General features: G+C 37.4%; 1 protein-coding gene across 8 annotated transcripts in view; it reads right to left on the reverse strand.

Moving 5' to 3' along the window:
• Positions 1-24875, reverse strand: part of RABGAP1L (RAB GTPase activating protein 1 like) — a gene marked incomplete at its 5' end in the record, with an annotated part of 249414 nt that overhangs the window by 163263 nt on the left and 61276 nt on the right. For all 8 annotated transcript variants that reach the window (XM_082766621.1, XM_082766619.1, XM_082766620.1 and 5 more), the window contains 2 exons: positions 16929-17079; positions 21754-21847. In XM_082766621.1, coding sequence (XP_082622747.1) covers positions 16929-17079; positions 21754-21847 — 245 coding nt within the window. The remainder of the gene's footprint in view (positions 1-16928; positions 17080-21753; positions 21848-24875) is intronic.

The raw sequence follows: 24875 nt of genomic DNA on the forward strand, positions 1-24875 counted from the left end.
ACTGACCTATTTTTTCCTTCCAGAGTTAAAAGTTAGCTAATTCAAGTTTATAAAATCATCTCTCAGCTGGTAACTACATTACAAGTTTAATAACATCTAAATACATTCAACTTCCAGTATCTAGTGAATTTTGTCTTAAACTAGTTTGATTGTATTATATAATGAGGACGTTTATATATAAGTCTAGAAATTGGCACACACAAAATGTTATGTGAGCTGCGAAATTAGTTCTGATATTTTTTTTGAATAAAAATTGGCGTTATTTGCCATATTAGCAAAAGAAAAAAATTAAATTGAACACATACTTTGTCAGTACCGTTAATAGCTTAAATATCCCTTTAATAAAAAAAACAGTAGCAGCAAACTGAAGAACAGAATTTTCCAATTCATGCACTCTGTGTACAGGCCTCTCTTGTTATTATGTCCAAGCAGAGACAATTCAATGAGTTTGCTTTTTAATGCATGTATTCCCCCTCTAAGATTTTCCAAGTATATTTTATCCCATTACCTCATAAAACTTACCACTTATATACATTTAAAAACAGAGGGCTTGTTTATAAATTGATTTTAGGTCTTGCAAAAAGTATTACAAATCTTTTCAGGTCCAAGTATCTGATAAATCTATGCAGCCAAAAAAGGAATACGTGTATCTACATAAGCTTTGCTTCCATGAAACCTCAAAACAAAACAAAACAAAAAAACGATACAATTTCTGTAGGTAAATTACTAAGTACTTCATATTCACTTCATTTTTAATTTTACCTTACATCTGCACATCAGATGTAGATGTCTTTAATACTAGCATTGAGACATTCCATGTGCACGCATGCCTTAACAACACTCACTGGGCAAATGATGTTGTGGATTGCTAAATCCCAGGCAAAAGACAGCATTTTTGAGAGAATCTAGAAATGTTTTTGGAAAGGACTCTATCAGGGAATACAGAGATCAAGTCTATAGATCAAGTTCAAGTCCAGCTTCTATCACTAATATTAAATTAACTAATAAACCTTTTCCCTTCTGCTCAAAATTGAGCTTTGAAGCTAAACATGAATCTCACAGGGTTTGAAGAGGTATCACATCACACAAGTGCCCCAGCTTGGTAGATAAATACACTGCGCGACATACTGGACTCCAACTAATTGACATTATGCCTGGGAAGGCCACGTGGGAAGAAATGGAAGCAGTGGGTGCTACCTGTTTTATTTGCATAGTATGCCAGTGGCAGTTATTTTTACATGGCCACTGGAATTAATTTGGCTTGAAAAGGCACACAGAATGTTTACTGAACACCCTTCTTCCCAACACGTCTCTTATGTTTGCTGCAAGAGCAAACTGAGCATAATTTGTCCTCATATTTTTAATGAAAGATAGATAAAGAATGACATGACAAAAATGGAGTTATTGGCTGCAAAACAATCTTCCAGTAAGAAAACAAACAAACAAACAGAAAGGACAGCTTTCAACAGAGTAAAGAAAAACACTCCCTATTTCAGCAGCAGTTGCTACATCTTATTTATAGCTATTCTATACAGTGAAATAAAGAGATTGGAAATTACTCAGTTACAGTACTGTAATACACTATATACAATGCATAAAAATAAAATCTCAGTGGTCATTTTCTACAAAAGAAGAGACTACACGCAAATATCTGCATTATTTTTGATGCACAATTTATGAAAACAATCATTAGTCAAAAAACTCCATAAGAAATCAGATAAAGTAGATTAAAAAAAAAAAAAATTCAGCTCATGTTCTAACCAAAGCGCTCACAGGGGAAGAGCTTTGCTACATTCCCCTCCCCACCCCCCCCAAAAGGTTATTTGTAAAACAAAGCAAAATAAAAAGTGAGGAAAAAATGGTTACATTCAAAAAGCTATATTTTATTGTTATGGCAACTGATGTGCTAAAAATAAAGAAATAAAGTTGTTATGGCAACTAGAATTTTAAAGGCAGTCAAAAGTAGAATAATCAAACATTCTCTTGGCTTAAAATGTAACGTCTATGACTCAATTTTCAGAACGAGCTTCAGAGACAAGTAGTGTTCCTTTTTTTGACTCTGCTTGGGAGACCACAATTAGCGCAGGTTTCAGATTGCTCTGCAGAGCACAAGGCAGGATGTGAAGGCAAACAGAAAATTGGGCTTTCTGAGTCCCCACACCTCGTGCTCCCTTCTTAATGCCCTGGCAGCCTTAGTGAGCCCTGCATCACACAGCAGCTCATTACCACCATAAACTGCGACTGGACACTATGTCAGCACAGCGATCAGAGAACAATATATAACTGAAAGTTACTTGATGGTTTTAAATCAAGCATTGAAAAGTTCAGGAACACCAGAAGTCCTCTGTCTGAGCAAGCAGAGTTCTGCCCCTTTATATAGATGGGATTATAGACATGGCTATAATTACAAGATAGTACTATACTTAAATTTCTGATACTTGGTTGACCATCTTTACAGGGCTCTTAGCTTACGCAAGGGCTTCGACAGTGCAGCAAAGGCACAGAGAACTCACTCTCCGACAGCCAGCTCTTGACAGATGCCAAAATTGCCACTTCAATTAAAAAGTTAATAGAACCTTGCACTGTGAAACTTTCCAAGGCTCATAGCCAGATAAGCCTTAATTAATATTAAGCAAAGTATTTAACTGATGTTTCAGAGACTTACGATTTTGAAGAGTAACTTATAATGGAAATCCTTCCACTGGAACCACGCACGTAGCATTTGCTTGCGTTCTCCATGAGGGCTAACATTTTAGCACGGTACCTGCCTTGCACTTGGTCTTCCCTGCTGTTCACCAAGGTTCCTAGTAGCATTACTCAACTCTTCTCTGACCCACATGAAAGCCTTGGCTCTGTCCACCAGAGCTTTCAATGTGCACAGGGTGCATGGCCAAGAATTCTGGTTTGGGCTAAAAGAATCAGATCAAATCCTGCACAGAAATCAAGAGCTGCACCTCGTAAATCAAGCAACGCATAAGGAAGTGCAGCAAGGGTAACAAATTTTTGTGCAGTTTTGCTTCCCCAACCTCCATATTAATCCACAAGATTAGGTGCACAGGAAACTCATTCCCTCTTAGGCATCCCACGAAGCTACAAGTATTTCTAAAGTGCAAATAACAATGCAGGAAAATACATTAATTACAGAAGCTCTTGACTTTGTCACAGATTCACCAAAGGAAACTCCATGTACTAGAGTCGCTATACATAAATTTTCATCAGCAAAGATAAACCTTAGACATAAGAATATCAAAGTTTAAATAAAAATTTCAGAAAGTGTTCTCTGTAATGCCTAGGCGCAAGGAGTCAGGCTGCGTATTCTCAAGGCTTGCTGCTGACTCAACCAGTTACTGAAGACAGAAAACATGCTGTTCTGAGCTTTCTATGAAATTAGTTTCCTCATTGTATAATTTTCTAAAATTAATCAACTGCATGTTTGCCTGAAGTGCAAGTCTTTCAGTTCAAAGAAAATGTGCAGCAGTCCAAATATCATGCCACTTAACTGACAGCTACATTAATCCATAGGGAGGGCACGTTTCTTTTTATATCAGATATAGCCATTCTGCACCAAACATATAATATATATAAGCATCCCAAAAGAATATTTATTCTAATTTGTGCAGGCCCATTTTATCCCTAACGCATGTTTTTATATTTGTAATTTTCCATAAAAGAAGAATTTGAGAGCAAGTGATTTTCATAGAAAGGCAAAGGAAATGCTGCAAGGTGTGACAACAGAGACCAAAAGCAGTTTCTGAAATTACAGTTATGAGTTCATTTATTTTTTTTTTTTTAAAAGGCAGCATCATTCCAAAAGGTGCCACTAATTCCTTTGCCACACAGGTAGTATAACACTTGCCATAACAAGAAGTATAGCTCAAGTGCAGTTTTCCATTAACCCAAAGCTATCTGAAGGCTGCCAGAAGACAGCCCCTTGCTCCTCCTGCCCTGTCCCAGCTGCATGCTCCCATCTCAGCCCATACACCACAGCTACCCGCAGAGGCAGCCTCACTGCCCTGACAGGGAAATGTGGGGAAGGAAGTTTTCTAAATAAAAATCTACAAGCGACCATGATGCAACAGCCTTGTAACTGAAGTAGAAGAAACCTCTTCTGGCAAGCTGACAGCCTGGATAAGGCATAGTCTGAAACTGCACCCCCAAATGAGAAGCTTTAGTTTTAGATTCAGACTGTATATATTGTACTACCTGGTCAGAAAAAGGTTGTATTTTGACACAGGATCACTTCTGAGACCAGCTGGCCACACAAACATGGCTTTATCAAATATGGTATCTGATTAAAAGTGATACAGCTCCATATCACTAATATTCAATTGTCAGCTCGAAAAACATCTGATGAAAATTCACAACCAGAAAAAATTCTTAGCTGCCAAAATATTTGTGTATGTTCACAGAAACCTACATAAAAGATTACTAGGAAGAGTAAATGCACTAGCAGACAGCAATTGTCTCCTTTTAGTTAGTTTACCTCAGCAGCTGTGAATTTGGTACTGATAGGGAAATTACTCTTAATTGGTATGAGTATACTCATCACTACAAAGGGAAAACGTTTATGGGATACAGGCAGTAAATAAGATCTATAGGTCTCTCATTGCCTTCCAAGTGATTGCTGTGAAATGTAGTTAATACTAGCTCATCCCCTTAGAAGAATATCACAGAAAAAGAAAAAATGAGTAGTGATAAAATCCCAAAGTACAATATAAAGAAGTCATACATAAGTTAAGCTTGAAATAGGTATCTGCATTCTCCCCTATATTAAATTCCAGTTGGAATTTAAATGTTGTGTTCATCACGTACGTATGCTTTAATTTTTCTACATGTGCATGTCAAGCCTTTTTTTGGTTGCTGTTGTTGTTACAATTTTAATGTTTGTGAACTGTCCACCGCTGTAGTAAAACGTGCTTTACTAAAGCATTGACCACCACTGTTAGCCTTGATAACAAAGGTATTTTAAGAGACTTCAAACTGTGGTTCCTAAAGAGAAATAGGGGCTACAAAGACAGGGAAGGGCCTAGAGGGGAAGACTTATGAGGAGTGGCTGAGGTCACTTGGCCTGTTCAGCCTGGAGAAGAGGAGGCTGAGGGGAATCCTCATCACAGCCTACAGCTTCCTCACGAGGGGGAGCAGGCACTGATCTCTTCTCTTTAGTGACTGGTGATAGGACCCGAGGGAAAGGTGTCAATCTGTGACAGGGGAGGGTCAGGCTGGACATCAGGAAAAGGTTCTTCACTGAGTGAGTGGCTGTGCACTGGAACAGGCTCGCCAGGGACACAGTCACAGCACCAAGCCTGTCGGAGTTTAAGCAGTGTTTGGACTGTGCTCTTAGTAATATGGTCTGATTTTCTTGGGTAGACCTGTGTGGTGCCAGGAGTTGTATTCGATGATTCTTACAGGTCCCTTCCAGTTCGGGATATTCTATGATGCTATGAAATAAAAAGCTAGACATGAAGAGTACTTCGGGATCCTTTGATTCTTAGTGTTCTTTTCTGAGCATCCAGGGCTCTCTAACTCCCATCACATCAAACACTGACACATTGAAACCAGCAATTAGGTAGTCAGCTCTCTTAAAAAGGATTTAGAAACAATAGCTTTCATCAAGCAGGCACAGGAAATACCGCTTATTTTACGAACTGTATTTTGCACCCTTTTCTATGTGAGGAAGTTCAGGACCTCAGATTGGGCTGGTACTCTTATTCCTAAGAATTTAAACAACCTTTCAAAATCATACAACAGAACTTACAGCTTGAATTCAGGCAAAAACCATTCAAACGCAATTCAGATTTTCAAGAAAATCCTTTTTAGATGGAATCACTGCACTGGGATCCACTGTGGCAGTTCTGCATGCAGCTGACACACAAATGGCCTTCCAATTCACATGTCAGATTCAGGCTGTCCCAGATTTCTCCCAAAGACTAATGCCACTATTAATTTATACATGCAATAACAGAAATTAGTCAGCCTTATAAACAAGGCATTTAAAATACAATTACTGTGTTTTTCAGTGCAGTCTTCCAACTCCTAGACTGCAGATCCTATATATATCGCTGAACTCCTCTCAAACTAACTGCTCCGTTACAGTAACATATGCAAAATGATGCTTCGTCTCCTCCAGTCACCGTCAGATAACTCCAGCCCTTGAGTAACGCAGCCTCCTGAACTCCAGATATCCAACCTTTGTTTGAGAGCAAGGCATGGTTAAGAAGTTGGCATACAAAGAATTTCAAATGAAAGGTGATACCCTGAGGAGGCTGACTTAAAAAGAAAAAAAATATGTATATTGTCAGGGATTTCAGTGCTCTTGCAATTGTCCACACACAACTATTTGATATGGTGTAGGGCACTGTTCAGATTAAGCAGAAAGATGCAGGCACAGGATACATATGCATTGCAGAAAGACAACACGCTGAACTTCAGAAAGGAGCAGCACAGAACACTGACACCTCTACCGAATTCTGCTGTGGCTGCTCTCTCAGCATCAACATCATTACTGCTACAGGAAAACTGAACACCTCTTAACAAACCAGTATGCAAGTTAACCCAGGATATCTAGTAGCATTTTATCTACAGAGGGGCATCAGGGATTTTAGGAACAAGCTCTGAGGCTCAAAGAATTTACCAGAACTACCAGCTCTTATTGCTCGCTACATTGTAAAGATACAGCAAGACACTGAGACATCCCTGCTTCATCTTGCCCAACAAAATGCTATTATCAGCATATATATACTATACATATATTGCATATATGCTATACACACACACAGAGTTGATGAGAATATCAATTTAAGTATCAATTCTTCCAGTAACCATCATTTAAACCCACTCAGGCCATAATACTGTTACTATCATTCTATTTTAAGTGATGAACAACTGCGCTCCCCTACTTCTGCAGATAACAGATTATAAAGTCACAGAGACCACAGCAGAACATGGTCTCCAAGAGGACAAATGCAAATCTCATTTGCACTCTACCCTTCAGAACAAATGTGTTAATTTATAGCATTTTAGAGCTAGTAGGTCGTACAGTGTCCCAAGAGCCCGGAATTGCATTGTGTCGTTTTAATGCTATCATAAGTGGTTATGTACAAAAAAATTGCAAGAGAATTCTTTATGTTTTATACCTCAAATATCATGCATAAAGGTTAAAATTATTATTAAATAAAAATTATTAATGGATGCTATTCCTTTTTTTCCTGAAAAGAGCTGTCATTAAACATAAGAATTTCTTTTAACATGAAGAGTGAACACAAGATTTTCATTTTGCGCACACAAAAATTGAAAGATTTTCTCCAGATGAGCTATAAATGAATCAAAACTTGACAAATTAAATTCACCTTAGGGACACTTTATTCCTGAATTTGTAACAGAAGTATTAACATTTACTATGAAACTAGGTACCTTGGTACATTCGTAATAAACTAAACCTTTTATCTGAAGTCTGAATTTAAATGAAGCTATTTAAAGAATTAAAACTTCTGTCAACCTCTGCTCTTCAGAGGCAATACTTCCTTATTAATTTCTGTAAGTATTTTCAGTTCATCTCTAATTTATTATTCCACAACATGCAGCACCACTAAAATAATTCAAACAAGCAGAAAACCAACCACAAGGAATAACAGCTCAGCTTATACCAAAAATGAGGCGTCCTATCAATCCAACCACCATATGGTCTTATCCTTCTCTACAAAACACATAAAATTAACAAAATGTCAAGAATCTACATGCCACAAAATGAACAATGTAAGTTTAACAAAATTGGTAAGTAAAAGTTATCCTAGCCCTCCCCTTTTTCAGGGAAGGTAGGGGTAAGTAAAGCTTGTGAATCTGCCTATACATATTGAATAAATTGAATTTAAAACAAACATGAAACTGGAAATGTTACATACACATCTCTCAGTGATCCGTTCCTCTACAGTTATTTTACTTCATATCTAAGCATCTAATTAAAAAAGCAATAAAACAAGTAGTATTCATTCTGGTCAAATAAAAAATGTTTTTCTTAATACCTGATCCTCATAACGCTTATTTTTAAATAACTGAGAAGCATATAACTATACCATTCTTGATACCTAATCTCTTTAGAAGTGAAGCAAAACCTTTTCTAGTTAGCATAAAAAAAAATAAGATAAAAAATGCTAGAACAACAAAAATATTACAGCTTGGCATTTTCCAAAGTATTACCATTGAAATTTCCCACTGATTGTTAAAAAGACAACATGGAGACGGGCATGCTGTGTCTGTAGTATCTGTAACCACATGCAGAGCTCAGAGGATACTGGATGCTCCCCACTGAACAGGGCAGAAAACGCAGATTAGAATTATAGAAGTATTAAGGTTGGAAAAGACCTCCAAGATCATCAACCATCACCCCACCACCAATGTTACCCCCTAAACCATGTCCCTAAGCACCATGTCCAACCTCTCCTTCAATACTCCCAGGCTGTTATTGCTTTTAAAACCTTTGCTTTTAATACTAGGAACAGTCAAAAAACAGCTGGCATCTAAAACACTCATTACGTAAATTACAGTGGCAAACTTACCAACAGGTCAATAGCCACGGCCCCTATCAGCGTGGACAAGCTTCTCAGAAGTCTGTCATCTCTGTCATCCACACCAGCCCTGGAGCTGGCCTTTCACTGGATACCCTTTGGCATGCTTTACACACTCAGCACATTTTAATTACTCTTGTGAAAGTTTTTCAAACGTACTATGAAAAGTACAAGCAAGAGCTGTTCTACTTCATTATTTCCAAAGTAATACAGAACACTGTCACTGTAAAACATTACTTCAGGTTTCCATGGCTGCTGGCTTGTGTCTCTTCTGCTCCCGATTACACTCTATTTTTGTTCCGCTCTTTTTCCAGACACCATTACCTTTTCCTCTTGCATCTACCCAGAACAAAGTAGCTGTTCCACAGCATATGCAAACCATACTTACACTATCACTTGTCTATGCAGCTCTCAAGAGCAGCCTTTATAATACCCTAAAAGTGAGTTATGAAATTACTTTTTCGTAATTGAATGTTAGCAAGGCTGAACAGGCAGCAATGAGGCCTAAAGGCCTTTAGTGTAAACACCAGAAATTTACTTTGTCCTCTCAGCTCTGATGCAACGCATATTCTTTTTGTTGCCTTTTTATCAGGGGCTGTGTCCTGTACGCATTTCTGATCCTTCGGTTCTGTTTTGAAATCTCCATCACTGCACAAAACTGCCTCATCATAACTAGTTACCCGGGAGGACAACTCCAACTCACATGCTTTGTCAAGATCTTGGTGTGCTCGTATGTTTTCATCAGTCTCCAGGCAATCATTTATAGTGTTTGTAGACAAAGTAGCTACCTCCTTCATGCATTTGAGAAATGGTACCGTTTCTTTGTTGCTACCAACAGTAAGGCCCTAGCATCTGCAGCCTTAACACTAAACGCTTCCTGGATTTTAAGTGCCAAATGAAGATATCAGACTGTGGAAACAGGTTAGTGCATTTTTCATCAGGAATTTTATGTTCTTCCTATTCTAATGGACACGTATTTGAATCAGGGTCACACAAAGCATAGATATGTACTCTTTTTTTTTTTTTTAAACCACTTGTAGAACACTCTTGATTTACAAAAGTTGGTGATTCAAAGAAAATAATTTTTAAGACCTCCAGGTTTTAAAGCTTGTCCGCCTACTCTTGGGCTGCATTGTCTTTCATTATTATTTACTGCTTTAGAGAATTTGGAGATGCGTTAAGGAAGGCTGCAGTATAAGTGCAAAGTGATTGGACTAAATATCATATAGTGAATAAGCTGCATTTAATAACACATCAGAAAATGCTTAAGCAGTCATTTATTATTATTATTATTATTTATTTATTTATTTATTTTTACAAATGCATTAAGTTGTTGCACTTTGCGCAGAAGCATAAGTTCACCCATTTTCACTGAGGACAAAGATACAGAATTCTAAACACAAATATTTGCCACAAAAATACTCTAATGTTTCAGTCCATTAACCAACCTGCTGTGGCAGCTGGTGAACAGTCATCTTTTTAATTAGCCTCCCTTACTGATTAATTAGTCTCAGAACACTGAGCAGTGGAACCCTGCACGATGCCATTGGGACAAAAGATATTCCCCTTCCTACTGCTAACCTAATAACCTTTGGTATAGCTGCAAATAACAAGCTTGATTAATTTTCTACTCCAAGCAAAACAGTCTTCCTAAATAAGTAATCCTCTCAAACCATGGCTAAACTGTTTCACACAAATAAAAAAGCAGTGACATCACAGCACCAGTTTCCAAGTCAACTACATTTACATGGACAGAATGGTTCATTTGTAATCTCCTCCACATTCTATTTCTACCTATGCTAACAAGCAAGCACTAAAAGAAAATAAAGCAAATATTACATATGAAACAAAGAAGCAAATACCCTTTTTACTTTGGAACAGTGTCAGTAATTTCAAAGTGTTAAAGGGAAACATTTCTGTATTGAGTTTACATGAAAGTTCATCTTCAATCCTTTGAGATCTTTTTGGAGACAGATGCACCAAGAAAAACAGTTTAATGAAGTTAATTCAATGGCTATGCTTAAGCAGATGATGAAACTTCAACAACACTACCTGCTAATTTTACCTATCCCATTTTTAACTTTTAATTTTGGACAAGAGATTACCATTACACTTCTGGGATAAGATGCTGACACCCGTTCTTCAGACATCCCACAGCCCTACTACAATGAAAACACTTGTGATCTGAGAAGGTGCTTAGAACAATGAAACTGGGCTTATTCAAATGTTTTTCTCTACTGTAACTCTTAGAGATTTGTAACAGAAGTCTTAAGATCGATCTGAAAGAAGCACGAATGGCAGCATCTGCTTGCAAAAGCATCAGAAGAAACAATAGAGACAGGGCTAGGAGAAGGACAAGCGCTGACACACGAGGGCAGAAGAGACAGCAGCCCAAGTGGCAGATGAGAAGCATCCTGCCACACCTCGAGCAGAAGGCCGCACGCTGCTCAGGCCCCACGAGAGATGCCCAGCCAGCTGGAGAGGGCAGCAAAGCCACCACGCACCAGCCCTGCCACCAGGACAGGCCGCAAGCCTCCAACGCACCCGCAAGGAGGAAGCGGAGGCGAGGGGCAGCGACGTGACTGATCCAGAGGCTGAAGAAAGCAAGCTTTGAGGGAAAGGACTGTGCCGTAAGAAATGCCCCGCTCTTAAAGAGGGCAAAAAACTTGTTAAAAATAAAAGTTTGTTGAGAATAACCAAGATAAACCCAGGAGATGTAGGGAGCACTTCACAGCCAGCATCCCTTGTCCTCCACGCGTCACACAGCTGACCCTGGCCAATGCAGCCAGGCGCACACACCTCAGGGCTTCTGAGTACATGGGTACGAGAAATTTAGTATAAGCAATATGTAAAGTGCAATTTCATTCTTGAATGCAGACTGCTTCTATTTGCCATAAGTTACTGTTCTTTCCAGCAAACAAGTGTTAATCTTTAATTTTGTACCTGGACCTGCAGAACTTAATTTGAAAGGTATACAGACGTATGAAATCATACCGTTGTTTTTGTTTGGTTTGGGTTTTGGTTTTTATTTTTTATTTATTCACTCCTTTAAAATGAGAGGATGTGTCTTGTAGGAGTCAGAAATTCCAGTACTGGTCAGAAAAGAAATAATAAACTATGTATATTAGCTCTAAATCAGCTAGATGCCCTAACAAACTTCCATATAGCTGGTCCTTACTGCAAGAGAATTTTACTTCAGTGTGATTAGTACTGATTTAAAATAACCACATTACTGACATAAATTATTTTCATGATTCGACAATATATAATCCCCAAATCAAAACATCTCATATTTGCTTTGAGATTTGGGAAAATTCTCCAGATTTTCACTCTACTGTAGAATGACTTGGTATGTTATTGGCCCAGACAGAAACCAACATGACACAGTCAGCACACAAAGCTATTTTTTGGCCAGCTCTTCTCAAGCTTGACCTTTTAATTAGTTATTATCTCTAACTGTTCTGGGCACATGCTCATATTGCCAAAGGTAGTTATGACAACAAACAATCTTATTTTTGGTTCTCTTGAAAGTCATTTGGAAGGACAGACATATAGTCTTTCTTTAAGCCTTTTGACTCAAAATCATCAGCCATTTCAAAAATTGGCATTCGCATTCATACGTCAACTTTCGTTGCTCTTGAGTAACGCATTACTACCAAAGCCTAGTTCATCTGAAACCAGGCTTCTTGCTCTGATTCTAGTGAGGGAAAAGAAAAATGAGAATTGAAGAGAGATTTTGTTTTCTTAATCCAGAGAATCAGCAGCATTTCAAACTTCTCTGCATATGCTGTTAAATTAACTTTATACATACTGCTCGTTTCTTAGTGGAAATCAGATTGTAAATGGAAGATCTCTTACTGAGGAATTATACTATTAACCAAATCATAAATCTTGGCTCAGAAGGATCCATCCCAAAGTTTTCAAACTACAGAACGTGAGTGGCTGTTTTCTTTTTCCGTTTTCTTTATTTTACATAAGCAACTCCATATAGCCCTGACACGTGTTGCTTTCTAAACTTAAGAAAAAGGACCTGGAAGAAGGTAGTTTCAACAGTAACAGTGCTAAGGAATAGGAACCCAGTAACCCATAACACTGAAAAGGTGAATAGAAGCCTTGCCCTACAAACTCAACAGGGAAAACACATGCAAGAAGGAAAACATCTAAAATACAAAAGCAAAACATTATTAATGGGCAGCATAAATGTAAGAAATAAAACATCTGTTCCATTTCAAATGTAACAAGTGCACTTTAGTAAGTTGCTTTATTACCACCATCAAGTGGCAACAGATTTCTAGTAATTTAGCATCAACAATGCCTGACACCCATTCTGACAGGGACAGAGCCTTCAACTGTAATGAGGCAGACAAACTGTGGCTTGCTGGTGGTTAGTTTATGGGAGTTCAAAATATATCTCATCATTGGAGCAGTCCACCTAAGCATCTTGAGAGGGACCACAAAGGTGAACGTAAAACACTGCCAAGGTAAGCAGGAGAAAAAACTCCCTCAACAAAGTGACCCTCACTTGTGCATCTGTTCTTCTATCTGCCTTCATCTAACAAATGGGCCTGACATGCTTTTACAAAAGCTCTATATACCAGCATTACCCCTTCATTATCATCACATATATTACCCCTTCATTATCATCACATAAGCAGTGCTGTCACACTGTTTTGCCTTCGTTTTTCCCCTTAAGAGAGAGAAATACATATTTCTCTCTTCTAACGTATGTTTTCTTTTCCCCTCTCTGTGCTGTACCACATGCAGCAGGGTCAAAAGCCTATGGCACGCATACCAGAAAGGTAACTAAGGAAGATTCTGTCATACAGTGCAGATTTACATATATGCCAGAAGGGAAACAGCTGCCAAATCACAACTCCTACTCTCTAAAATTGTATGCAAGGCCTGCTATTGTGCTCCAGTAAAGATTTCTAAGAGGCCCAGAGAAATCACCAAGCTGGAACTCAGCAGGAGATGTAAGAAATGTTTCTGTGAGCAGAAGTATTTCTGTATCCCTGCCCTCCTAGAACTCCAAACTCAGCCAGAAATGGGGAACGTATCAGCGTGTGAAGACCCTGGTATGAGAATGGAAACTCAGTTCACTAGGACGTTCTTGACTGTCAGCCTCCAGTGCACAAGATGAACATGGGACGTGCCTCTTGGAGATGGTATGGCACTCATTTTTCTTACAGGACGGAGATTTTGTTTTCCTTTGTGCTGAAGTGAAACACTAAAACAAATCCCAAATTACTCACTCTCTTACACAACACACTGAAAAAAGCAGTTTTCTAACAGAAAAACTCTGCAGTAGATTTCAGAGCTCTGCACAGTGATGAATATATATATATAATATATATATATACACGCACACACGCATGCTGTAACATGCACACCAGATTTGTCAAGTGATGTGAATAATAGTTGGCCAATCTAACATATCACTTCTGCACAAACTGCATGCAATTGGCATAAAACAACAAATGTCTATATCACAATCTCTGAAGTAAATTTAAATGTTGAGACTCTGCTATCATTCAGTTCATCACAAGGGACACATTTTCAGCCTGCCAACAACACTGTTTTCCTCCACTAGTAAGCAGTTTTACCAGAACTTAACCAGCAACACTGGAGTAGTTTTAAAGTTCCTTTAAAGTCCCAGCATTTAACATAGTTCTCTCTGATCCCCAGAAACTGAAGTCACAAATTAGGCATCATATGTTCAATACTGGTAATTCCAGCTACTGGGTTTAACATTCAACTCGTGACAGTGAAATGACAGTTTTCAAGACTTGTTCCTCAAGTTAGGCCTCTAAAATTTACTTTAGAAAAAAAATTTACATCTCATATAAACAAAGATGCTTTTAAAGTCAAGCCTCACTCAACAAAACTGTCCAGTATTCCTTACCTTACTAGTAACAGCTAATGTGTTAATGACCACAGTACTCTATACCCTTTCACTACGAATGACACAATTTAGCTGTGTTATTTTGATCACCAGGCCAAAAACAAACAAACAAACAAAAAACCCTGCACCTGTATAAATGTACTTTCTTACAAATCTCCAGGCACAGAGATTTTTCCACCAGGGCATTCAGAGAGGGCTCTGCTGGAAGAGCTGTTACAAAGAGCTAGAAAATTGAGCAGCATGGGACACGGCATCAAACTTCCAAGGCAAGCCAGCTGTAGCAGGGAGCTGTCAAAGGAAGAGCCATACAAGGAGGGAAGCAGGCAGTGGGTTCAGGTTCAGCTGTTGATCCTGCTTCTTATATCTCAGTGCACTCGATCCTCAGGACTGCCCAGTGCAGAACCCTGCCATCTCTTACCGCCTTGGTCTGTCTTACAGAAATGTGCTCAAGGATGCCCACGCTTACAGAATACTGAATGGTCAAGACACACGCAAAAACATCAGAAGTGAGCCTAATTAAGACAGAGACAATATAGCAGAATGACCAAAATACAAGGAGACAATGAATCTGCCCAGACTCATGAGTAAACCGAAAGAATCGAAATTAAAGCTATGCATTTGATGGGAAGAATAGTTAATTATGGAAAAAATAAAGTACACATTTGTATATTGGGATGGTAGCATACAATGAAGAAAAAAATCAGTTCTGCTTTTTCATACAGAAGTGAACAATGAATACTCAATAAATCTGTTTAACATGCATCTCATTATTGATACACTTAAGATCTACTACTACACTATTACAAAAATTTTAGTCGGATTCAGAGAATATATATATGCCTATTTATTTATAAAGAGCCTAATTCACATTATAAGCACACCAAAATGAAACAGACAAGTGTTTCCAACACACCTAACGTTAGCTATTCCTCAAAACATACCTTATTTTTGCTTTGGCATAGTATTTCTCTTGTTCATTTCTTTTCATGAATCCTTTAATCTAATGTATGCCAAATGGTGTAGGCACCAGCAATTACATACAGTCAGACAATCCAAGAAAGTTGGATTTCAGAATAAAAGTGTTTTACTTTAGAAGAAAACTGAGTTTGCACAAATGCTTCAGAATAGAATTTAATTTTATAATCCATACCAGTGTATTTTTTTTTTTATATTAAATACTATATGCAATATCGTCTTCCAACATAACGTCACTGAAATATTTCTGCCATGAAAAGGACAAATGTAGCAAGGTATTTTTAAGGCATGAGGCCCTAGCTTCAAGATCAGGATTGTATTTTAGAAGTTTTCCACTCCCTCCTCCGCTGTGCAACAAACATCTTCCCCACTTTTGGAAAGCAAGGGCAAAATAACGGAGGTGGTTTTGATGCAACATGCAGCTGACAGATGTCCTGTGAATGGTTCCTAAGGAAAATATAACCTAGCTACCACGTCAAAAAGAAAGGTTTACACTATCAAAATACCTTTATTAGTAAAGGAAAAAGAAGCCATGATGACAAATCTCACTCCGGGGACACTCTTAAACTTTAGTAAGAAAGCTGGTAGATCAGATTAGGAGGGCAAGCATCAAAAAGATGTCACAACATTATGAAACGAAGTGTTTACTGTACCCCAGAACTTGCGCATGGACAGATGGTCCCTTCTCCAGCTAACAAATCCAACACTTTCTTTGAGCAACATGTAGAGAGTATCTTCATCTCTTTGTGTCATTATGACCATTTTTGATACCACTTTTTTCCTCAGAGTGCGTAAGCACCCTGCCTTGCAAGAATTTTAGGACTACAGTGAGGGTACTTCCTGAAACTGAACAGAGTTTTTGCTAGTACAGTGGTTCTCAATCTTTAAATCACAGCTATAAGCACTTTGGAACAGGCTACAGACAACTTGAAGTGGTTATTAACTGCACTGGCAGCATTAGCATACAGAACAGGAGATTCCTGACAAGAGTCTCTTCTCAAGCTGCCTGTACAGCAAGGAGAGTAGCTCCTGCTAAGTAAAATACCTCTAAATTTCTTTTATAAATAAACAACAAAATAAAAACCCCACAAGCTTGCTTTCTTATTTGTTACTAAAGCAAAACCAAAATGAAACAGTAAACTGAAGTATGTAGTGAACAGAAATTGCTGAAAAAAACATGAAGTTAAAAAACAACACCACCAAACAACAAGCTGATGTGCTTATTATCATCACAGCAAGTGCATAGAAAGCTAAATGTCAAGTATTACTACAGATATAGGTCAGCAATTTCCATTGTTAATGCCATTCAGCAGGTACCCATGGCAGGAGGTAAAGTCACCTAATCACAACTTCAGTTGCTTCAAACAAGTCAAACTGTTTCACTCTTCTGCTGCTTTGCCACTGAAAAAAATTGCTGCCAGTGTAATTCATTTTAACTGAGTAAAATGCCAAAAAAAAAAAAAAAAAAAAAAAGAAAAAAAGTCACTTACCATTGTGATGAGAATTCTGTATTTGTCCAGCATCGCCTGGTTGTCATGGCATCCTGCCAGCAACTGCCAAACCTCTGCCCTCAGCGCTTCGGGAACACCTCTTTTCACCAGTGCAGATAATCCATTAGGTCTCACGACAAGGTTATTGTGCCTAAGAAACAGACAATCATTCATCTATTACTCTACAGAAACAGATATCAAGATACAAATATGAGAAGTTTTCCAACTTTCCAATGTTACTCCGAAAATTAAGAGTGATCAACTGACAAATAAATAATTCTTGTACTGCTCATACTAAACTAGTATTCTTCAGATGGGAAGAAAAATTGCTGCAAGGATTTACAATAACCACCAGCAGCAGAACATAGCGATTTCCAAAATTAATCCTGGGAGGATTAGAGATATTAATTAGAACAATAAACAATTGCAGAAATTGATCTAAACTGGCTAATAAAGAACAATTTGAATTGAAAGAGAGGACTATGCTATCTGTGAAAACAGTTCGATCTAAATATTTCTTCAATGTATATGTTTAGCATAGGTTAAAAAAATGAAAGGAAAAATAATCCGTACAGGGGAAAAAAAATTGGAAAACAACTAAAAGGTGATTTTAAGAGTACTAATGCAAAGGTTCAAGTTGAAGTTTTTACACTTAATGCCAAGAGGATATTGCAAGCCCCACAAAGCAGTAGCCCTTGCACACAGCTTTGCGAAATCCCAGCTCTCCAAACACACCTGCTAGTGGGCTGTGCTGGCATTTTACTACCTGCTTGTACACACCAAACAATGCTGGAGCACACTTCCAGGCTGACTCCCCAGCAGCACATAATTCGTCCTACAAAAATCGGGTGTATACAGCCACCAGAAGGCTGTAATCAGACCCGTTGGATACTGAAGATCACGTATTTTCCAAACATAAACTAGTTACTGAGCCCATACCTTTAGGAGATAATTACTGCACACGATATTGCTGAGCTTTCAGTCACAGATATTTAAAAAGTCTTTTTGAGATAATGGTGTTTACTGACGTAGATTAAACCTGGCTTTGACTGGTTATGGCAATTTTCATAACAATGCAGCAGGAAGAATGCATGCATTGGCTCTATCTTGTCTAATGTAGGAAATGCTGACAACAATTTGCTTCGTTATTGTTTTGACCATTGTTATGTTTCTCATTTTTACTGGTAGGAGAACAGTGAGAATGGCAGTTTAGCCAAATTCTACCAAGCTGCCACTGAATTACATAAACTACATAACCCATAATTTGACCCTCAATTTTCTGCAAATGTTTAGAGTACTCATTCTTTGAAACAGGTCATTAGTATGTGAACAGTTTACCACTATAGTTTAAATTTAAAATGTGCTCTAAATAATTTCCTTTTTCCCATGCTCAGAGGACGATATCCATGATATACTCGTCCCAAATCACTGGGAAATGGGGGTGGAGGGAGAAACTTGTTCTATAATGCCCTTACTCTGTTCAGCACAGTAACTATCTGTATTTGTAAGCGTGTAGTGCAACACAAATCATTTCAAAGTTTATTATTTACTCAGCCTAACTGAAGGCCATTACGTAGCCCCTCTTCTCTTTTTCAGTATGTTTTGTAGCACGTCACGTTAGTACTCTTGTGATGGGAAAAAGATAGAAACAAAAAACAATGTCCCATCCACAGGACTATTAAGAGAACAAGACACTCTAAACAGTTACAAAGTGATGGAATTTAGGAATAAATAAATAAAAGACACTAGAAACTTAAAACACAAGTTGTGCAAATAAGAACCATTCACAAGACACTGCATATTAAATTAATTTGGTCATATGCATTACATATGAAATACAGAAGGCATTCTCTAAGGACTCAACAAGTAGGTAACACAAAATCAACACCTAAAAAGGTACATTCCCATATAAATGTTACAGAGCTTTTTCAGTGACACTAAGAAACAATACAAATAGCTTATGGCAACAACTAACAGAGATGCTCCTTCCATGTTACACCACCATCCTTACTCCTAACCATATTTGGAACTAAGAATGAAGCATTCTACAGCACACAATATTTTAATGTATTTGCCAAACATTTACAAAGCTTTACAGTAGAGGCAATGTTTTTGCAATGCTAGTGCCTGCTGTAGAGCAGAACTAGCTTTAAAAAGCAACCTCTCTGTTTCCGAATATCTGTCTGGGAAAGAGTCTGATCATTAATAACCCTCACTCTCGTGTTCTGCAATATTGAACAAATATACTTTTTTTCCCTCCCTGGTATAGAGGCCCAGGCACATTACATTGCTAGAGATTTTCTGGCCAGACTGTAACAGAAAAGAGCTTTAAATAAAAGCCTGCCTTACACCCAGTCTTATCCTTTAGCATGTGGGTCATTCATGGATGCTGACATGTTTAATTTGTAACAAAGTGCTATAATTTTCTTGCGTAAAGTTCAAATGCATCATTTTAAAAGGTCAAAGAGCAAGGACATAGAACAGCAATGCTAACTATGCTCCACCTTGACAAGTACTCAGCTAAACTAGTCCAGCTTGCAAGAAAATCTTTAGTGCTGAGGATGCAGTAAGTGGTATGCTTTGTGAAATAAATTAATAGGTATTCCACTAATTTCCAACTGTTTATCATACCTTGTTGTGAAATTATTCTTATTCCTTGTTATATGGTACCCTTTGAAGGAGACTTAGAGCAATGTTTCTGCTGAGTCAGCCCATTAGGTTACAGTGACATTTTAATTAAATGACAGGAAGCATCTAAAATGCAAGAAATTTTTCATCTAAGAGACAAATCAGCACACCAGTTCTCCAAGTGGAAATGTTAATTTTTGTTTATTTATGGTTTCTGCAAGTGCACAGATATTCCTTTAGCATATGGTGCAACGTTTAAAACGCTAGAAGATTTCAATCTATTTTTAGTTTTCAAATTGTTACCGTTTTTCATCTGTTACGCTTTCCAGGTTTTGTTCTTAAGATATAACATAACACTGTTCAAGAACCCAAGTATTTTATATGCTTGAATTTATCTCAAAAAGTAACATTATGTGAAACACTCCTAAAGAAGATATTTGCTACTGCTAGTCTTCAAGCTGGCTGGGATATCCCACTTCTCTTCCTTTAACTCACTTTAGCTGGGCTAAAAATTATTTAGTGTTTTGGCTATTAAATAATCCTCTGCGTTAAGTCTCTATACTTATGTTAGGGCTACAAAATAGTTTCCTACAAAAGTGCTTTTGTTTTTTTTTTCTTGTTGAATAATGTACTTGACTAAGATGAAGAAATTATTGGCTACGTGAAACTGGAGAGAATGAGCTGTGGGCAGTCAACCAGTTCTTTACTTCAGCATGTTTACCTACACGAGTCCAGATATTTGTCACAGGCAAAACTTAAAACTAACTGAATCAATGGACAGTCAAGTTTATGCAAGAAAATAAAAAAAAAAAAAGGTAACATCTTTCCATGCAAATGCAATGGAGACTGAAACAGACCTGCCACACAGCTCTTCTAAGGGCTCAAAATGGCTTCACTAATTAGTCTCGTAGAATGTACAAACAAAATTTTAGACAGATGTAAAATTCCAAGCAATTTATAAACTCACTTGGGATGCCCTTTAGAACAGGCCTTGGAGAGTTCTAAATAGCCCCAGAGCAAATCCGTTTACAGCCACTGCAGATGAGGAAAACATACTTCTGTGTAGGGATCAACTCACTTCCACACATTTCCTCAATATTTTCTTAATCATTCAGAGGGCCCATAGTGGGAATATTCATACAATCATTGTATTAAATATTTGTGCATCCCCCCAAAAATCTTTCACCAGAAATTTGAATAACAACATAATAAAAAGGCAACAAGAAGGAAGGGTCCTTTTAAGAATCTGGTGGTCTCATTTGAGGAAACTTTTCCATGAGATGTCCATTAAAGATCAGCTCTGCAGCAAAAGGCTGGTTTTCTCTAAAACTACAAGGTGGCCAAGCATAGGGGAAAAACATCTGAATAAGTCCTAAAAATGTTTTTCTGCTCTTTTTGGTGTTCGGAAAAAACAACTTTGGCAATTTCAAATTAAGAACCTCTGATTATATTTGTCCCAGGCAGCAGGAGCTATTACTTAAAAAGGGAAAAACCAAATAAGTGGTTCTGGCATTTGCTAGTAGCATAAGGTCTTGCAGAGGTAGCAAATAGAGACTTTTTCTCTCTTGGCAAAATATATGCTGCTGCTGAAGCATTTAATTAAACCACAGAAATAACACTTTAGGCTTTCAAATAATCCTCATCTTACTCTTCACCAGAAAGAGTTTAAGTGAGGGTCAGAGTCTTCCTGGAATCTCTTTTTAAGTGATTACATGCAGCACATCAAAGGAAAAAAAGTGTTCCTAAACAAATCAGTTAGTTAAATGCATATCAGCTAGCACAATGGCAGACTAGATTTACTCCGTCTTTTATATCCTAGCACTAAGAGGCACTGAGATTCAGGAGGGTTCAACATCCAACCTCAAGGAAGCCAAGTGGCCAGAAATTCTTTATTTGAAAACTCGTTCAAGCAGTGCGAGCATAAAGAGACATACTCCAAAACACTGAAAGAAATAAGACTTGCACAGAAACTGGAGAAGACATTTGTCAAACAGCTAAGTTAAAATAAAGGGATTTACCAGCACCTTTCACCTTTCAAACCAAATTTATAAATACACTTCAGTGTTTTGCATTTTAGTTTTTAAACTACATAAATTGAAGTTTCAAACCTCCTGCACAAGAGCATACAGGTCTCAAAACAAAGACAAGGTTAGTATTTAAAGTCTAAATTGAAAAACAAGCAAAAAAACAGCATTACCATCTCACTAGTAATTCTCCCCAGGAATACAAAATCTTCTCAGGACAATCCTTTGACACATCACCAGTGCCACTGGAGAGTTCATTATCACTCTCTGCAAAATAAAAACAAAGACACAAACAAGAAAACAAAAGCATGCACAGATTTACCAAAAAGAACAGACAATAAAGATGCATACATATATGTACCAGACAAAGTCTTCTCACTTATCAGTTTTAAAACCAAGGGGACATAGAAAGTATTAGTGGAAATCTGAAGAAAGTATAGTAGATTTGATTTAATAAAAAAAAAAAAGTGTATTAGTAAAGTTACCATAAACTTTAAGAGAAGTCTAGGGAACAATTCACAATGTTGTTATGGGGAAAAGGGTTGAGATGTAGAAAAGCATTACAAGAGAAAGGATTCAAGGCAGTCAACTCTCCGTTCAATGATATTTCACAATGAAAAATGATCTAAAAGTCACATCCACTCTATATTTCACACAAAGAGAAGTCTCTTGTAAAACACAGCAGCTAACAGTGCTCCAGTACACTTCAACCATTACACAGCACTCTGCTCTCACGTGGCACACCATTCTCAGCCTCCATGGAGCAATGAATGAAAGAACTTTGTACTGAAATAAGTTCACAGAAGAGCAGCAAAAATGACACTGTGACATTAGAGGTCATATTGCATGGGACAGAAAACAATGCTTAAAATGGATAAGAAACATCAAAAATATTAAGAACAAATTACTTACGTAGGAATATAGGGCATTATATATGACAAACACACAGAACTAGAAGAGATAACATGAGCCTGTGACTGTGGGCTCAAATAAGCAGTAACCATATCCTGTTTAAAAGTGTCTTAGAACTCCGTACAGCTGTTCAGAGTAAGTGGAACAGTAACTTTTAAGAATGGCTCATCGCATGAACATGTCTTTGCAGTTATTCCAGTTTTATCTGAATAAAGTATTGCTAAAAACTAAACAAGAAACCCAACCCAAAAGGAGACACTGAAGTAGTCCCTTTACCCTTGGAGGCCTCTGGGACCATGATGATTTAGATGATAGAAGGTCTCTAAGGTTGTTCTTTGCTATGAACCGAGTTATCTTAAGAAGCTAAAATAAAACAAAAGAAGGATTAAAGCCATATCTGCTCCCAGAATCCCTTAACTAGTCAATCAGTCCAGTCACATCGGTTGCTGACCTAGTATTTTTAATTCCTCAGGTACATTAAACACTTCGTATCTGACTTCTTGTTGACAACTGGAGTTCAGGTACAGAAGGACCATCAATACTTACACAGTTATCCCCTTAAGTCTTCATCTTTGTCATTCTGTTTTCAACTACACCTTTTGAATTAATAGTTTTGCCAAGTGCAAGTCATTAATAACAACATCACAGATTTCTTATTTTGATAACAAAACATGAGGACAAATGATGGCAGATACTGTATTTCAAAGACAAATAACAGCAAAAATGCTGTCCTGAGAGAAAAGGAAAAGAAATGAAAAGATTTCTCACGTGCTTTAAATTACAGTGGGAAGTATTTAAGTGCAGGTTGGTTTTATATTTTTGGGTCTGTAAAGCTGTATTGTTTAATTTGAAATAGAAGTTGAAAACATTCATCATAAATCTACAGGAAAATTATGATTCTAAGGATTTGCAAGCCTTTGCATATATTCCCTATATTTAAAGATGGAAACATGAAGATCCTAAAAAAAAAAAAAAAAAAAAAAAACCAACAACAACAACAACAAAAAACACACAACACAATTTTCACTAAAATCTGATATCACTCTAAAAGGTCTTCCAATAACCATTAAGCTCCAGTGGGGGAAAAAAAAATACATATATGTATATATATATAATTTGAAGACTAAACTTTCCTTTAATTTTAAAATTACCTAAAGTATTCTACAAGGAAATCTCACTTTATATCGATGTTGGTTATATATATATATAAAAAGTTAAAATGTTTAAATGCATTGCATTCTTTAAATCCTCTCCTCTCCTGATTTGTGCCTAACTGGATAAAAGAGATCAATTATAAATGCTGCCCTACTACCTCCCCTAGAAACTGAGAAAAAGAATTTGAGGAAACCTTCTCTAGATTGTAAGAGTATCCTGGCAATTCAGAGACATAAGATGAACATATGGTACATATTAAGAATCTCAAGAAACCTGACTCACATTAGAAATTTGTCATAAACCACTATTTCAAAAAGGTTTCACACATTCAAGGTAGAGCAAGACAATCTGGCACAGAGGTCTCAAGAGATCTGAATTACTTTGGAGAGACTGAAGAGTTACAACATCTCTACCAGGGGGACTGGTAAAACAAACAAATCTAGCAATCTGAAACAAAACCTGATAAAGATGAATGTATTAAATTTCAATCTGACCAAAACATTTAAAAACAAAGCTACAAGGAATACTTTCAGGAACAAAGCACATTGATTGTTATCTGATCTAAACTTAGCTTGCCAATAGCATCAGACAAAACAGAAACAAAACCCTTCTTTCCTTGCTGCTCTGGTATTGTACATCAAATTCTTCAAAGTTATTAAGGAGATCAGTGTTACACAGCATATATATTCCAGCAAGATGGATTATAAAGCTACTGTGCTTCAGCCCTGAAAATTATTTCATCTGGAAGGCTTAACAGTATTTGGAATGTATTATTCAGTTGTATGTCAGAAAATCACAGGCCTTAATTAGAACTACCATATGCTCCCTTTCAAAAGACACTAACGTCAAACTTCAAAATAGAGCGGGGCAAAAGGTAGAGAATAAACAGCTTTAAAAAAAATCTCTGCTTTGTTTCCATCCTGAAGATTATTTACATATTCTGATCTGTTTAAGAAATCAAGTATAAATGGAGGGGGGAGGGGTATCTTCGGAGGGATATTTAACTGCAGATATTCTTCCCTGAAGTGTGCTTTCGCACATTTTCCCCACATTCTGTAGTATCTATAAGCCAGCAGCATTAGCCAGAGCATGATTACATCCTGTCTGATTCTGCAGGGAATGCAACAGATCCCTTCCTCTAGCCATACTGTGTATTTTTCCCTTCCTCTTTTATACGCCCTGCTCTCAGTGCCTCTAACCTGCAAAATTAAACCTATGCCTCATCAGA

Source organism: Aythya marila, assembly GCF_965140915.1.
Source record: "Aythya marila genome assembly, chromosome: 8".
NCBI classification, from domain to species: domain Eukaryota; kingdom Metazoa; phylum Chordata; class Aves; order Anseriformes; family Anatidae; genus Aythya; species Aythya marila.